We start from the raw sequence: 17,738 nt of genomic DNA, 5'->3' as shown, positions 1-17,738 counted from the left end.
GACAAATGTCTTTAGTGGCTGGAAGGATCAACTCTTCACCAATGGTGAATGGCTTCTTAGCCTTAGCAATACGATTAGCCACCAAGTATGATGCTCTCAGTGCACTCGCATTTAGTGATGTAGTGGCCACCAGTTTCTGTCCTTCTTGTTCATGCTTTTTTTCTTTCGAAATACTCACAAGGCTTGTCTTTTAAAGTAGGGTGCTTGGTCTCCAAGTGGCAAAGTAGTTTTGAAGGCTTCATTGCCTCATTACTTAGCCGGTCACCACATATTATGCAGAGCGGCCTTGGTGCGCGAGAATCACCAGTTGCGATAAATCCATACTTCAAGTAGGACTCCTGGTATTGTCTGTTAAATGAAGCCTTCTTTTTCTTCGAGGTCGTAGGTTCTTCTTCTGTCTCCTCACTGGCCCTTTTCTACTTCGCAAAAAACCTTTCGATGGAATTTTGTTTTTCACTCACTCTGCTAGTTTATGGGTTTAATTTTAGCGGCAACGTATCCCGTGACCGAGACAAGTGTCAGGAGTGAGTCTTAGACGGATGTAACAGAGGAAATCTGGTCATTTAAAAAAAATAAAACAGCGTTCAGACTTAAATATAAATAAAACAGAAATAATGTAAGTTATTTATTCTTTCTCTGTGGACCGGTACCAAATGGCCCATGGACTGGTACCGGTCTGCGGCCCAGGGATTGGGGACCACTGCCCTAAGAACACCATAACACTGTTCCAAAAGGAGAAATGCACCCCATGTTTATGGCAGCATTGTTCACAATAGCAAAGATCTGGAAACAGCCCAAGTGTCCATCAGTGGACAAGTGGATTAAAAAGCTTTGGTACATATATACTATGGAATACTACTCAGCCATAAGAAATGATGACATCGGATCATTTACAACAACATGGATGGAACTTGATAATATTATACTGAGTGAAATAAGTAAATCAGAAAAAACTAAGAACTATATGATTTCATACATAGATGGGACATAAAAATGAGACTCAGAGACAGGGACAAGAGTGTGGTGGTTACGGGGGGGGGGGAGGAGAGAGAGGGGATGAGGGAGGGGAAGGGTACAAAGAAAACCAGATAGAAGGTGACGGAAGACAATTTGACTTTGGGTGATGGGTATGCAACATAATTAAATGTCAGAATGTCAGAATAACCTGGAGATGTTTTCTCTGAACATATGTACCCTGATTTATCAATGTCACCCCATTAAAATTAATTTTTTAAAAATGTTAAAAAAAAAAACAAACACAACGGAACAATGTATTTGAAGTATATTGGGAAAGTAACTGTCAGTATAGAAATTTAAATGCTGCTGAATATCCACTCAAGAATACTGACTAGCCCTGGCTGGGTAGCTGGTTGGAGTGTCGTCCCAATACACCAAGGCTGCAGGTTTCATCTCCAGTCAGGGCACAGACTAGAATCATCCAATAATTGCATAAATAAGCGGAACAACAACTCGAGGTTTCTCTCACTTCCTTTCTCTCTCTTGAAAATCAGTAAGTTAAAAAAAATACTGACTAAATGAAACATTGTCAAAACAACAGAGAGGGGCAAAAATACTTTGCTCATCACAGATCCTCACTCAAAGAACCCCTCTGGATTTGTTTCAAGACAAAGAAAGCGAACCTAAGAGAAGATGAGAGATCTACAATGGAATGGGAGCATGGAAATTGATACAATTATGTGCTACATTTAATTAATGACTACGGAGAGCCTCAATGGCTTACACTTGTCATTAGTGTAGGAGCCACACTTCCTCAGTCCTCAGCTCTCAAACAGTTGGAAAATTCCAGATACGACTGCCTACTGTGATGTGTATTGCTGGGGTCCAGCCCCGGGGGGGGGGGGATCCAGGGGTCCCACAGGAGGAGACGGCGTCGGTAAAATCGAGTGAGAGAGCCGAATTCTTTTCTTTCTCTTTATTCTCTGGTTAGCATTTACTGCCAGGCATCTCTGCCAAATGCTAGTATAGCTCCCTTTTTATACACGCACACTGAGTTACAATCACATGGTGTTAATTATTGCTTTTGTTTCACTATGTTTGCATGTTTCCAGATAACAGTTAATTTACATCTATGAGTCACAAACCAGGTAGCAAATCATTCAAAATACAAAATAACTTGAATAGCGATAACAACATCAGTAAAAGCTTTTAGAGTATTAGTTCTAATAGTTAACTAACTTTACTGCTGTTGTGAGTTAAGGGGCAGAGAGAGATTTAGCAGACGACTAACAATGGACCACCGCTTGCTCAGGTAAATGGCCTTGAGTTTATGCAGTGTCCTACTTTTTCTCACAAGATTCTAAAAGGCTTGCCTCTAAAGAAATTAACATAACATTAAGAATAGCTTTCATCCAAAGATATGCAGAGTGCACTTGCAAGATAGCCCAGCAGCAACACAAGACATTAACTGTCATTACTTCCATGGATTTCCCTACATTTTTAAATCTCATGAGAACATCTCATTGAGAAAGCCTAGCAATTGCCTTTAGTCAAAAGACAATTCTCTTAGTAAAACATTCTTTTCTTGCTGACTACGCTCTCATCCTAGGCCACACAATGGGCCATTCTACTGTACCTTACCTAAGATACTATTGTCTAGTCAAATATTACTTATTTATTGTATTTAAACACTAGTTAAGTTCTAACTCTATTCTTCTCAGAGTGTACCACTATCTGCAGATCAAATAAGAAAGGAATGTTTCTCTGCTCTATCACATGAAAAGGCTAGGGAGGAAAAATGTTGAATTAAGTGAAGGCCGAAGGGTGCTTTGTGCACAGCCACTGCCTCCTACCCATTCACAAGTCACAATCTATTCTTTCTAACATGATTAAGAAGGAATTCTCCTACAAACTTAACCCTTTACGAGGGATATCATAGCCAGCCTCTTGTGTCTATGAGCCCAGTTCAAGGGGCTTACAGGCTTTTCTGTGGAACTCACACCCTCTGTCTCATTTCCAAAGAAATCACTACGAATCTACAGGGAAAGCATGGTACTATTATCCCTGTGCCACAAATAATAGCACACACCCAGAAAAGGGGGGATATAAGGCCAGATTAATTCAAAAAGTCAAAGGGGGAAGTATCGTTGTGCCTTTTCTTTGCGGTGACTTTGTCACCCCGCAGCCATTGGTCTTCTCTGCTGTGACTTTGTCAATCAGCAGTTTTTGATCTTCTTCTGCTGTGACCTTGTCAGCCAGCAGTTGTGGGTCTTCTCCTGCTGTGACCTTGTCAGCCAGCAGTTGTTGATCGGTTCCCGACAGTGTATTCTTCACCGGTGTCCAGATTCAGTCCCTCTGCCTTCAGCGTATGCCAAGGACACCTCTACGCACAGCACCAGGGCTTCTTTAAGTGACCTCAGGTGTGGGTCTTGCTGACAAGCTGTGGGCATCTCAGCTGGGAAGACTCAGACGCCTGAATCCCAGTTGTCCCCACCACTGTGTGTGCAGAGAAAAGCAGGATGCTCCCCTGACTTACAAAACAATACTGAAGGAATAGTGATAACAATAGTTACAACAGTATGCTTTAATGTATCCTATCTGACAATATCGAGTTAGCTAGGTACTAGGCATGGATGGAGTGCCCTTGTTTCAGGAGAGCAAAACTTCGGAGGATTGACACTCAGGCAACTTATAAGAGGAAAAAAGAGAATTTATTAAGCCGGCGGAGCACACGAGGGTATAGCTCCAAAGATACGTGCTCCCAGAAATTCGATTTCTTACCTCTTCTATACCCTTTACAGAACATAAGTTCACATTATTGGGTCTCATCAATCACATGATTTCAGGATGGGAGGGGCTTACAGGATGCCAGAGGATGATCATTTGTAAATCTCCCATTAAGGAGAAAGAAAGGGGAGAGGAAAGGACTTACTCAAGGCTCCCTTCCCCCTCCTACATTCCTGGCTGTTTTACCTTCTTTCACCCAAGTGTGGAGAAGGGAGAGGGTCCAAGCCTCCTTCCTCCTTTGCATTCAAAACCTTATAAGTATGAAAACCTCTTTATTTACATTACAACAGCCCTTCCTAAGCAGGAATAGGATCGGCCATCTTGAGATTTTATAAATTACACAAACAATCATATTTACTGTTGTAAAGTAGCATACTTTAATTCCACGGGTTATATAGAAACACCAAGACAGGATACAGAAGAATTTTTAAGAGATTTATTTATTTATTTATTTTTATTTTATTTTTTTTCTGAAGCTGGAAACAGGGAGAGACAGTCAGACAGACTCCCGCATGCGCCCGACCGGGATCCACCCGGCACGCCCACCAGGGGCGACGCTCTGCCCACCAGGGGGCGATGCTCTGCCCATCCTGGGCGTCGCCATGTTGCAACCAGAGCCACTCTAGCGCCTGAGGCAGAGGCCACAGAGCCATCCCCAGCGCCCGGGCCATCTTTGCTCCAATGGAGCCTTGGCTGCGGGAGGGGAAGAGAGAGACAGAGAGGAAAGCGCGGCGGAGGGGTGGAGAAGCAAATGGGCGCTTCTCTTGTGTGCCCTGGCCGGGAATCGAACCCGGGTCCTCCGCACGCTAGGCCGACGCTCTACCGCTGAGCCAACCGGCCAGGGCCAAGAGGAGATTTATTAATAAACCAGCTGCATATGACTTACACGAGGTATAGCTGACCCAAATCGTGTAGCGTCAAATATAGCTCTGAGGCTAGTTATATACACTTGATCACATACAGGTTGGGGGGAGAAGGAGGGGGAGGGGTCCTGTGACTCCTTTGTCTAAATTAGGGGTAGTCAACCTTTTTATACCTACCGCCCACTTTTGTATCTCTGTTAGTAGTAACATTTTCTAACTGCCCACTGGTTCCACAGTAATGGTGATTTATAAAGTAGGGAAGTAACTTTACTTTATAAAATTTATAAAGCAGAGTTACAGCAAGTTAAAGCATATAATAATAATTACTTACCAAGTACTTTATATCAGATTTTCGCTAAGTTTGGCAGAATAAATCTTTATAAAACAACTTACTATAGTTAAATCTATCTTTTTATTTATACTTTCGTTGCTCCGCTACCGCCCACCATGAAAGCTGGAATGCCCCCTAGTGGGCGGTAGAGACCAGGTTGACTGCCACTAGTCTAGAGGTACATACATCAATCACACGATTTCAGGATGGGAAGGGGCTAGATGATGTCAGAGGATAAGCGTTTGTAAATCGCCCATTAAGGAGAAAGAAAGGGGAGAAGAAAGGGCTACTTAAATCTTTCTTCCCTTCCCCTGCACCTGGTTAGCTGTGGGGAAGAGATGGGGTCCAAGTCCCCTTCCTCCTTCCATTCAAAAAACCTCTCTAGCCTGACCAGGCGGTGGTGCAGTGGATAGAGCATCAGACTGGGATGTGGAGGACCCAGGTTCGAGACCCCAAGGTCACCAGCTTGAGCACAGGCTCATCTGGTTTGAGCAAAGCTCACCAGCTTGGACCCAAGATCACTGGCTTGAGCAAAGGGTTACTCAGTCTGCTGAAGGCCCACGGTCAAGGCACATATGAGAAAGCAATTAATGTACAACTAAGGTGTCACAACAAAAAACTGATGATTGAGGCTTCTCATCTCTCTCCATTCCTGTCTGTCTGTCCCTGTCTATCCCTCTCTCTGACTCTTTCTGTCTCTGTAAAAAAAAAAACAACAAAAAAACCCTCTCTATTTACAATATATTTATAATAGCCCTTTCTAAGCATGAATGTGATTGGCCATCTTTTATACTTGTAAATTACACACAAGTATAAAAATCACATTTACAAAATTTTCTGAATGCTTGGCCTAAATCATAATATGCCTTTTAGGCCTCTTAGTAAAAGTGGGTTTCTTATCTCAGTACATAGTATGTCCTTGTAAGCCAGAAAAGAGGGGGCAAGAAACCTGACTCTTCCTTCTAAAATATTAATATTAATTTTTGCAATTCTTCAGCACCTTACCACATTACAAACTCTCTCTGAACACTTGGCCAAATTATAAAATATCCTTGAAGCCTCTTATTTCAAGGGGGAGTCTCCTTCCTCACCATAGCTCAGGTGAGGAGGTCATCAGCCTCTCTCTGAGAAGACCAACTTTTTGCCTCTTTTTTTTTTTTTTTTTTTTTAGAGAGAGACAGGGAGAGAGAATGACAGGAACATTGCAACACCGAGCTGCTCCTGTATGTGCCCGGGTGAGAGAATCAAACTGGCCACCTTCTTGCTCCAGGATGATGCTCCAACCAACCGAGCTGTCCCGCCAGGGCTTAACTTTTATTGATTTTTTTTTAGAGAGACAGAAGAGAGAGAGGAAGGGGAAGCAAAGCATTCACTTGTTGTTCCACTCAGTCCTGCATTCTTTGGTTGCTTCCGTGTGTTCCCTGACCAGGGATCGAACCCACAACCTTGTAGTTTCTGTTGTAAAATACTGTATCTTAATCCACGGGTGTAAAGCCAAAAGCCAGGGCCAGAGCCACTAACACAGCAGCCCGGCCCATGCAGGTTCGCATTGGATTCGGACAGTCGGTAGAGAAACAATGGAGCCACAAACTGGTGGGCCACAGTCTTTAATCCTAGCTTGCACCCGGTGGGCAAGTAAAAAATACACACTGGGCTCCAAAACCCAATCACATTCAGTGCTCACAAAGCCACTGACTTATCCGAGTTTCCTAGAATCAAAGGTTTCTAGCTCACCAGCTTTATTCTCCTCAATTCCTCATCTCCTTCCTTATCCCAGATACAAACTCTACACAAACTGGCATCTCACTCAGCACTCCGCCATCTTGGCTGCTTCTCCTGGCCACATGGCCTCTTTCTGCTCTCTGCTCTGCTCCCTCTGCTCTCTCATGCTAATCATCCCAGGAACCAAGAGCGCAAGCTCCCGCTCCTTCCCTATTTTATAGTGTAGAAATCCAAACCCTTAATCCAATCTACAAAATAGGGAAGTCTCTAATACAAAGTCACTTCTCTGAGGCATGATTGGATTGTACCGCCCCTCATCAAAAAGGGTGGGACAGGCTTAATCCCAAAACCAAGCCCCAGGCTACAAGGATTCTCAACACACATTAATATCACCTGGGCGATGGCCTCACGTGGGCAGCGCCACTTTAACAAAGTGAGCATAATACATTTTATCTGCCCAACAGACACGATCCCAAATTATGTAGGTCCTCTTACCATTCTAGACCTTCTTTAATACAAAATCAAGTACTGGTTGGGGTGGTGTGGGTAAAATAAGTTTGCAAATATGATGTATATGTTTTCTTGCTTATAGTTTGTATTGGGTGTGGGGGACAGGCTGAAAGCAGGCAGGGTCCTTATAGCCTAAGGCTTAGTTTTAAAACTAAACTTTTCCCACCCTTTTAATCCTAAAATCTTCTCAACACTAAGCTTTTCCCCACACCCTTAACTGTTGCATGATGTGGGATGGTGGACTCTTATGAGGAATTTCATTTATGCCTCAGATAAGTGACTTTGTATCAGAGACTTCCTTATTTGTATATTGGCTTAAAGGTTTGGATTTCTACACTATAAAGTGGGGCAGACGGGGAGGGGGGGCTCACTCTCGCTCAGTTCCTGAAACTAGCATTGCAAGGAGAAGCAAGCCAAGATGGTGGAGTGCTGAAAGAGAAGCCAGTTTGTGCAGAGTTTGTGCAGAGAGAAAGAGATGGGGAACAGAGGTGAATAAGGCTGGTGAGGTAGAAACCTTTGATTCTAGAAAACTTGGATAAGTTAGTGGCTTTGAGAGCCCTGAATGGAAAGGGAAGTGTTATCCCACTGTGTGTATTTCTTGCCTGCTGGGTGCAAGCTAGGATAAAGATGATGTCCCACCAGTTCTTGGCTCCATTATTTCATTACCGTCTGTCAGAGTCAAATGTGAATCTGCACAGGCCAGGCGGCTGTGATGGTGGCCGCAGCTACTGGCTTTACAGGTGGGTAAGGAGGGAGCATGGTACAATAGTCAATTTAGTCAATTATTTAGTCAAAAATGTTAAGCTTACAACATTTATCTATAGGATCTATTAAAAGGAAAAAGCATTCCTACACCACGAGATAACACAGTAGTGATAATTGTTTTACATACCTGGCAAAGACATTCCCAAATCTTCTAATGTCTACCCCCATCCCTGTTGCCACAACAAAATGTTTAGCTTAGGATAAGGAGAGAGGCTAAGTGAAAATATCTTTGCTAAAAGTGTTGGGGCTAGCTGATTAGGAAACCTAGTCCCCACTTGTTTAGTTTACCAGTTTGTATACATGTTGGTCAAATAAGTTTGTAAATATGATATATGTTTGCTCGCTTATAGTTTGCATTGGGTGTGAGGGACAGGCTGTAATCAGGCAGGGTCCTTATAGCCTAAGGCTTAGTTTTAAGACTAAGCTTTTCCCCACACCCTTGACTATTGCATGATAGGGGTGGTGCACTCTCATGAGGAATCCCATTTATGCCTTAGATAAGTGGCTTTGTATCAGAGACTTTCTTATTTGTAGATTGGCTTAAAGGTTTGGATTTCTACACTATAAAATGGGGCAGACCAGGAGCTTGCTCTCTCTCGGCTCCTGAGATCAGCTTTAGAGGAGAGAGCAGAGAAAGGCCACGTGGAAGAGAGGAGAAGCAGCCAAGATGGCGGAGTGCTGAAGGAGAAGCCAGTTTGTGTTTCTCCTTCAGCGGCTGTGATGGTGGCCGTGGCTACTGGCTTTACATTTGGCATAGTCTGTGGCAGGATTCGATACAGATGAGTATGGAGCCACCACCCCTTCTGAGTGGTGGAGAAGAGGACTGGCTGCTGTTAGGGTTCCCCATGGCTGTCCTTTTGGGGGCTGTAGGCTGGCTGACTTTTACAGCCATGCATGAAGAAACTGAGAGCTCTGTGGAAGAGGCTGCCCGGGACCTGCAAACCGAGCAGTGGAAGGAGCTGGAGCAAACGTGGGAGAAAAAGATGCCGACCCTGGAGCTGGAGCAAGCACTGGAGGAGGCCGACCAGGTTCGCATGATTTGCCTGGAAATGGAGCAGCTGCTGCAGAAGGAATCACAGGTTCGTGAGTTGCAGATTGCCTTGGACGTTGTGGAGAGCCAGCAGCGGCAGGAGGCCAGGGCTGAGGCTGAGGCGGGGGCTGAGGCTGGGCCCGGGGCTGCAAGGCCGGCAGCAGGAGCTGATGTTTTCAGTTCCTCTTTGGAGGATGAGGAGAATCAGGCTGGAGTTGTGATCCGCAGTCTCCAGAAGGTGAGAGCCCAGCTGGAAGGAGCACCTACTATGTCCCTGGTAGGTCTGCGATTTTGGGACATAGGGGTGCATGCCATCATGCTCTCCGGAGCAGAGATGGAAATGCTGACTGCCATTGTCACATGCTCCTCTTGGGACAGTGTAAGACCTGCCAGAATGGCAGGGATGAGGGGGGTGGCTGAGGCCCCATGTGCGTGGACACATTCCTGGACTACGGCTGGAGTGGGCACGATTCCTTTGTTGGATGGACTTTCAGATTTTGGACAATGTGAAATACCCTGACGGGGGTAGGGGGCAGCTTTGCTGGAAGCACTCCCCTGCCCCGGGAAGCCTTTCAAATGGCTAGAAGGAAGGCGGAGGACATTTTGCGCTTTTGGCAAAGTGCTCAGAGACTGGTGAAGTGTATCTTTGTGATTGTTGAAACTGTATGATTTGTGCTGTTGTACTTTGTGTCATGTGCCTAATTTCCTTGTGCAGAAATACCTGTGCTTTAGACTGTGAAACGAGCAAAAGGGGTGGAATGTTAGTCAAATAAGTTTGTAAATACGATATATATGCTTGCTTGCTTATAGTTTGCATTGGGGGACAGGCTGTAAGCAGGCAGCATCCTTATAGCCTAGGGCTTAGTTTTGGGGTTTTTTTTTAACATTTTATTTTTTATTTTTTTGTATTTCTCTGAAGCTGGAAATGGGGAGGCAGTCAGACAGACTCCCGCATGTGCCCGACCGGGATCCACTCGGCATGCCCACCAGGGGGCGATGCTCTGCCCCTCCGGGGCGTCGCTCTGTCGCAACCAGAGCCACTCTAGTGCCTGGGGCAGAGGCTAAGGAGCCATCCCCAGCTCCGGGGCCATCCCTGCTCCAATGGAGCCTTGGCTGTGAGAGGGGAAGAGAGAGACAGAGAGGAAGGAGAGGGGGAGGGGTGGAGAAGCAGATGGGCGCCTCCCCTGTGTGCCCTGGCCGGGAATCGAACCTGGGACTTCCGCACGCCAGGCCGATGCTCTACCACTGAGCCAACCAGCCAGGACCCTCAGGCTTAGTTTTTAAGACTAAGCTTTTCTCCACACCCTTGACTGTTGCATGATAATGGTAGTGCACGCTCATGAGGAATCCCATTATGCCTCAGATAAGTGACTTTGTATCAGAGACTTCCTTGTTTGTATATTGGATTAAAGCAGGGGTCTCAAACTCAACTCAGCATGTGGGCCGCAGAGCAAGATCACAGCCATTCGGCGGGCCGCACTAGGTCTACAAAAGGCAACTGTTACACAACACTTTTCAGTGTCACAAAACGACCAGAAACTGTAGTTCGCATCACAACTGCTGTTAACTAAGCTAATATCTAGCTAGGATGCTAGAGAAATGAAAAATACAAGTAGGCCCCTAGGCTTACTTAATTTTATCCAAAATATTTTGAACTTTGTGGATTAGTCTGCGGGCCGCACAAAATTGTTCGGCGGGCCGCATGCGGCCCGAGGGCCGCAAGTTTGAGACCCCTGGATTAAAGGTTTTGATTTCTATACTATAGAGAGTAGATCAGGAGTTTACTCTCTCTCAGTTCCTGAGATTAGCATTAGAGAAGAGAGCAAAGAAAGGAGAGCAGAGAAAGGGCACATGGAGGAGAGGAGAAGCCGCCAAGATGGCGGAGTGCTGGAGGAGAAGCCGGTTTGTGCAGAGTTTGTGCAGAAAGAAAGAAGGTGGGGAACAGAGGTCAGTAAGGCTGGTGAGGTAGAAACCTTTGATTCTAGGAAACTCAGATAAGTCAGTGGCTTTGGGAGCCCTGAATGGAAAGGGAAGTGTTATCTCACTGTGTGTATTTCTTGCCTGCTGGGTGCAAGCTAGGATTAAAGAGGATGGTCCACCAGTTCTTGGCTCCGTTGTTTCATTACCGACTGTCCGAATCCAATGCGAACCTGCATGGTCCAGACTACTGTGATGGTGGTCGTGGCTACTGGCTTTACAATCCATATAAAGGATTTCAAGAAGGATGATTATTAGAAAGCATATAAAATGTTACAGAACGCAGGTTTTTCAAGCAAGGGGAGTGGTCTCGTGATCCCTTTGTCTAGAGGTAGGTATAGGTCACTCTCAGGACTCCAGGGGGGAAGGTGAGTCTGAATGTAGGAATTCCTAATTAAGGTACATAAACATTCTTTTCTAAAGGCTTTTAAGAGAAGTGAAGGGATTCTTAGATAAGTTCTATCATCCTTGCTCTGTAGTTAAATTATGACTTATCTGACCCAGTTGTCCTCGCAAGCCAGGAAGCTCCTGCATTCTTCTCCCTCCACTCTCCCCAGAAAGGAGAGGGCAAGAAGCCTGACCTTTCCTCTGTAAAACGGCGTTGCCAACACTAAGTGTAAAGCCAGTGGCCAGGGCCTCCATCACAGCAGCCCGGCCCATGCAGGTTCACATTGGATTCGGACAGTCGGTAAAGAAACAACGGAGCCAAAAACTGGTGGGCCATCATCTTTAATCCTAGCTTGCACCCAGTGGGCAAGTAAAAACACACACTGGGCTCTAAAACCCACTCACATTCAGTGCTCACAAAGCTACTGTCTTAATCCGAGTTTCCTAGAATCAAAGGTTTCTAGCTCACCAGACTTATTCACCTCTGTTCCCCATCTCCTTCCTTCTCCCTGCACAAACTCTGCACAAACTGGCTTCTCATTCAACACTCTGCCATCTTAGCTGCTTCTCCTGGCCTCCACTATGTGGCCTTTCTCTGCTCTCCTTTCTGCTCTCTCCTCTAATGATAATCTCAGGAACCAAGAGAGCAAGCTCCCGTTCTGCCCCCATTTTATAGTGTAAGAAACCAAAACCTTTAATCCAATATACAAAATAGGGAAGTCTCTAATACAAAGTCACTTTCTGAGGCATGATAGGATTGTACCACCCCACATCAAAAAGGGTGGGAAAGGCTTAATCCCAAAACCAAGCCCCAGGCTACAAGGACTCTGCCTACCCACAGCCCGCCCCCAACACACATTAACATCACCTGGGCAACGGCTTCCACGTGGGCAGCGCCATCTTTAACAAAATGAGCATAATACATTTTATCTGCCCGACAACAGTGAAGAGGTTGGAGCCGGAAATGCATTACTCGAGGAGCACTTAGACCACAGGACTGAAAGAGGACGCAGGAATTCAGTTACAAATAGAAAGGAGAAGCCGGCACAGCTGCAGGAGCCAGGGGGTCTCGGCACCAGATGAAAACAGGAAATGGGCGGGCGGCTGACTTTTCCCACGAGGGGAAGTAGCTCTCAGCAGGAAGGGCTGGAAGTAGAAAGAGTTAGGTGGAGGCGGAAACCGCATTTGGAACAGGGTGGTCACACGCAAACAAACAAATTTGTGTTGGTGGTGCGTGTTGGAATCCATGGGAGTCCGAAAGACCAGAGTAACAGGCTTTATTGAAAGGAAGGAAGGAACCCTGCTGGGCACTTCTCCAGGGAGAAGAGCACCGGTTACAGACTAGGGGCGAGTTATATAGTGTTTGGGAGAGCCTGAGGGGATACTGAGGCAAAAGTCCTGGTATGTCCGGAATGCTCCTCCTTGGGGGGCTTCGAGCATGTGGGTGTTGAATCAAAAGTCCTGGTGTGTCTGGAGCCCCTCCTTGGGGCGGCTTGTCAGCTTTTTGGATTTTTCTGAAGTTGGAAATGGGGAGGCAGACAGACAGACTCCCACATGCACCCTACCGGGATCCACCCGGCATGCCCACCAGGGGACGATGCTCTGCCCATCTGGGGTGTCGCTCTGTTGCGATCAGAGCCATTCTAGCACCTGAGGCAGAGGCCATGGAGCCATCCTCAGCCCCCGGGCCAACTTTGCTCCAGTGGAGCCTTGGTTGTAGGAGGGGAGGAGAGAGACAGAGAGGAAGGAGAGGGGGAAGGGTGGAGAAGCAGATGGGCGCTTCTCCTGTGTGCCCTGGCCGGGAATCGAACCCGGGACTCCTGCACGCCAGGCCAAGGGGGTGGAACTCTCAGGGGTGGGCTACAAGGATGTCCTGCAGGATGGGGCGCATCTGACAGGTGCTGACATGGGGCCCTATGGGCTCCTAGGACTGCTGAAACACAGTGCCACAGACTGGCAGCTTACCACAACAGAAATGCACTCGATCACAGTTCTGTAAGGCAGACATTCAGAATCAAGGCCTCAGTGTCCTTCTGTATGTTTGTGTGTGTGCGTGTACTCTACCTGGTGTATACACGATGGTCTCCGACCTCCCTATACTGTTATCAAACTAAATGATAAAATACCATGAGGAAGATTGTTCTGATTAGCTGAAACATAAGCAGAGCTTATAGAAGTGAAATCTCCCTAAAAACTGTCATAAATATAGGAACTGGCACGAATGCTGTCCAAGCTCATGTGATTTCAGTACGTCTCTCTTAGATAAGACTAGTGTCTTCTTGCTTGTGTCATAAAAACAGCTGTTTTCTGAGTCACCAGCAATAAACGGAGCAGGAACACACATTTTATTCTGCTTGGGTTTGCTAGCCAAATAAGTGGATGTTATATGCATCAGATGTTTAAGGTTATAAAAATTATGATTTTAATCTAGGAAATTACAAGGGAGGACGCAATAACAACGACTTGCTTGGTATCTGAGACTCCATGTCCAGCGGTTTAAAAATGATATATTTAACATTAAAAATTTTTCTGCTTCTGTAGTTTTTTAGGGGTCGTCTTTCTTGAGGAATGCACCAAGGCCCAATGACGACGAGACCTGTGGGGCTGAGAATCAGGGTACAGAAGGAAAGGAAAACAGGTCTCATTTCACGGTTCCGAGGAGGGTACACAGGGTCAGCAGAGAGCTGTGGAAGGGTCACTGTTGCACCCAATCGCGCAAAGACAAATGCTGGAGTCCGTTGGAGAGTACAAAAAATTTATTGGCCAAAATGCAAACCTGCGCAGGGGTGAGCTCCAAGGTGGCAGTCACCAGGAGTCACACCCTTTGCTCACAAACTAGGGGTTTTATAGTAAAGCAAGCAAGCGACTCTGTACAGAAGCTGAGTGTGGCGTTTAGCGATTGGCTTACACATGGGGGTTCTTGTCACATGCCTTGGAAACTAAGGGTTTTACCTGGTGGAAAATTTTAAAATTACAAAACCTTTGTCTTTCTATAAGGGCTGCAAAACAACTTCAGGATGTGGGGTGCAGATTGCTACTCCAGGGGTTTTCGCAGGTAGCAAACTGTGAACTTGTGGTTTTTCTAAGTTCCTGATTATGCTTTTGCTGTTTAGGGGCTTTTTCAACTCTGGAGTTCAGATAAATTTCCACTTAATGTGTTTTATATAGACACTTCCCTTATAAAGATTCCACTAGAGTGCTACAGTCACCACTTCACCTGGAAATTCTCCAACACATCTGACTGGTTGTAGAGAGGAAATTATATTTTGGCCAAACAATATCACTCCTCTCTTGGCCTTGGACTGCAGGACCTGGGTGGGGTCTGCCTGCCAGAACCCTGGGTAGAAAAAATCCCAGCCTAGGGGTGGGACACAAGGGTGTTGGGTACATACATGTGAGCATCAAGGAAGTGGCTTCAGATGCCGTCACGCTGAGTGGGGCTGAGGCTACCAGTGGGTGCACAGTGAGTGGATAAGGGAGAGGTTGGGGGAGGCACGCAGGGCGGTCAGCCGTGGAGGGCCAGGGTTGGGGAGGGGAGGCTCGAACCTGACCTGGGACACTCTGCAGCCCCTCCCTGCATTGCATGCTGTCCAGGAACCATGAGAGGTCTCTATCTCGTCCTGCTGACCGTCCTGCTGTGCTACGATCATGGTGAGCACCAGGGCAACTGGCAGGGACTGTCCCGGGAGGGTGGGTTCATAATCCCTCGTGAGAGGCTGTGTTTGTGAGGCTGTGAAGGTTCTGCTTCCCACACCTACCATCCCAGGAGCCACAGTTCCCATGAAGGGGACGGGAGGGGGGAGGGAGGCTGCCCAGAGACCTGGCTCCACTGGTGGCTCTGGTCCGTGGGGATCTAAAGCCAGCCTTCCTGTCATCTGTGCCTGACCTGTCTCCCCACCCGGCCCCAGCCCTGAGCCTACGGTGCTACGTCTGTACTGGTATCCAGGGTATGGCGCAGTGCCAAGTCCTCCCGTGTGGAGGGGGATCCAACGTCTGCTATAAGGGCGACCTAGTCACGACCCTGACGAATGGTGAGTTCCCGGTGCCCACACCATGAGGGGGGGGTCAGGGGGGCTCGTGGAAAATGTGAGTGCTACAGGGGCCAATGTTCAGGTCACCTGGGGCTGTGCCATGACCCTGCTTTAGTTCCCTTCTGTACAGAGCAGCTGGCAAAGGCCGACAGGAGGAAGGCCCAGGGCCTGGAGAGACGAGATGGGCCTCCCAGCAGAGGAATGGATGGCCAAGCAGGCCTGGGAGAGGGCGACCAGGGTCAGCACAGGGAGGTCAAAGGGGATGAAGCTTCCAACACCAGTCACTTTTATTCTTGCCCACAGGACAACAGACGAAGGTGCATCATAGGTCTTGTGCCCCTTCCTGCAAAGAGGCTTCAGAGACTATGCAACTCATAGCCAACTCAGTGCAGAATCCGCTGATCTCCAAGTCTGAAGTGCAGGATCTCTCTTGCTGTGAAAGTGACCTCTGTAATGGGGTGACCCGGGCCGGGCGCAGTCTCTGGGCCCTCGCTGGGGGGCTCCTGCTCAGCCTGGGGCCCACACTCCTCTGGGCCCTGCTGTGAGGACCCTCTTCAGCACAGAAAAGGGGCAGGGCAATCAAGTTCCAGGCAGCACGCTCACATGCAGACACACGCACACGCGTGCACACACGCTCAGACCTGGGAGTGTCCCGCACACTGACCGAGCTGGACTTGTCCTACACCAGGGACTTCGGGAAGAAGACCCAGGCAAGGGGGCAGGCTCCACCCTGCGCTGAACCTTGCCCACTCATGCCAGCCCCCCGTGTGCCCCCAAGCCCGCCTGCTTGGCCAACACCATTAATGAACCGCTGACCAGAGAGGCAGAGGCCACGAAGCCCTCGCTGAACAGCAGCCTCCAGGAGAGCAGCACCCAGAGGCCTCCCGACCACTCCCACAGCCAGTGTGCCCCCAGCCCCTCCTCAGAAAGCAAATAAACGCTTCCTGCACTGCCCACTCTCTGTGTGCCATTCAGCGTCCCCGGGGGTGGAGGGGTGGTCTCTGCGACCCCTTCAAAGGGAGATTGGTTCAGCCCAGTTTCAGCCAGGCACTCTGGGCCTTCCTGGGGGAAACAGCTCTGTCCTGTGGGGAGGGAGCCCCCACACTTTCTGAGAAGCACTTCCTCCCCAGCACCCGCCCTGCCCTCCAGCCCCCCCCCCAGGACCCCCCAGGACCCTTTAGGAGGAGACCCTGGTCCAGGGCCCTGTGGTGGCTGAGGTGCAGGGAGCCGCCTCCCAGGGCACCGGGCCTGGTTTCTCCCCTCTAGGGTCTTTCACACTTTTCCCCTCTTAGCAGCTGCTCCCTCAGGGACCCCAGGGACAAGGGGAGCCAGAGCTTCACCTCCCCATTCTCCCAGCTGCATCACCTGGAACCCTGAGTGTGGGTTCAGGAACCCCACAGAGACTTCAAGGTGGAGGCCAGAGGGACTCAGGACCAGGGTCCAGCCCTCCCGAGGGGGAAGGACTAGTGCTGAGCCCGGGGTGCTGCCCTGGGCCCTCTGTCTGTGGCTGGGACCTGCCCCCTGCTCCAGCTCAGTTTTCCCTTCAGGAGCCAGGGGAGCAGAGCAGACCAGGGGCTCCTCCCAGGGGTCCTCTCACCACCTGAGCTGAAGGGGAGACTCAGTCCCAACCCCACAAGGCGGCTGCTGCTCCCCAGGCTTAGGGGCCCCATGTGAGGAAGCGAAGGGCCTATGGTGGGGATGGTGTGCCTCTGGGACAGGACATCTGGAGACCCCAGCTCCTTTCCTTCCTGGGTCTGCCCAGCCCCAGCAGCCCCTGTGTGAGGGTCCTGACACCACACACCTGACCCTGTGCACAGGGGCTCCAGGTGAGGTGGGCAGAGGGAGAGAGTGTCCTGTGTGAGGTTCATGAGAGGAACCCCAGGAGGCCCAGGGAGGTAACACAATGGACTTATTAGTTCAGCTGGGTGCAGATGGGCTGAGGCCAAGATGGGTGTAAGCCCTGATAAGAGGGAGTCTGGGGGTGTATAGGGTTGTGAAGTTCTCGCTGACGTGTGTTGCCAGGGAACAGGTAAGACTTCATCTGCTCCTTGGAATTCAGGTGGGTCAGTTCCAGGAACACCAGAACGCTGTTTGCCGCCCTGGAGTCTCTCAACCGTGTCTGTTCCTCTGGGTGAGACTGTGGCCCCTGTGACCCGCAAGGTCCTGGCAGAAATGGGAGTTAGGAGGGGCAACATGGAGCTGCCTTTGTTCTACCTGACAGTCCTGGCTTCTGTTGCATAATTTGTTAGAATGTTTGAAAAGGAAGTCCCGTTTCTGTTTGCAGCTGCTTCCTGCTTATTGGGGACAAGGACGAGAAACCTGTAAAGAAAAGACGTTAACATTGGGGTACTGTTGGTATTTTTGTTGTCATAAAAGGG

General features: G+C 48.4%; 1 protein-coding gene across 2 annotated transcripts; it reads left to right on the top strand.

The window, feature by feature from the left end:
* The first annotated feature begins 14,654 nt into the window (after positions 1–14,654).
* LOC136328443 (lymphocyte antigen 6H-like) lies at positions 14,655–16,312 on the top strand. 2 transcript variants are annotated; one of them, XM_066264604.1, is made up of 4 exons: positions 14,655–14,792; positions 14,897–14,980; positions 15,238–15,360; positions 15,664–16,312. In XM_066264604.1, the coding sequence occupies exons 2-4, from the start codon at positions 14,929–14,931 to the stop codon at positions 15,903–15,905; spliced, it is 417 nt and encodes a 138-aa protein (XP_066120701.1). In that variant the 5' UTR covers positions 14,655–14,792; positions 14,897–14,928; the 3' UTR covers positions 15,906–16,312. The 2 variants fall into 2 exon arrangements, with proteins under 2 accessions (XP_066120701.1, XP_066120702.1); XM_066264605.1 differs by having other exon boundaries at positions 14,694–14,792; positions 14,924–14,980.
* The last annotated feature ends 1,426 nt before the right edge of the window (positions 16,313–17,738 follow it).

Source organism: Saccopteryx bilineata, chromosome 3 (assembly GCF_036850765.1).
Source record: "Saccopteryx bilineata isolate mSacBil1 chromosome 3, mSacBil1_pri_phased_curated, whole genome shotgun sequence".
In the NCBI taxonomy this organism is placed as follows: domain Eukaryota; kingdom Metazoa; phylum Chordata; class Mammalia; order Chiroptera; family Emballonuridae; genus Saccopteryx; species Saccopteryx bilineata.
The sequence above is the reverse complement of the archived record's forward strand: the minus strand, read 5'-3'. Positions and strand labels throughout refer to the sequence as shown.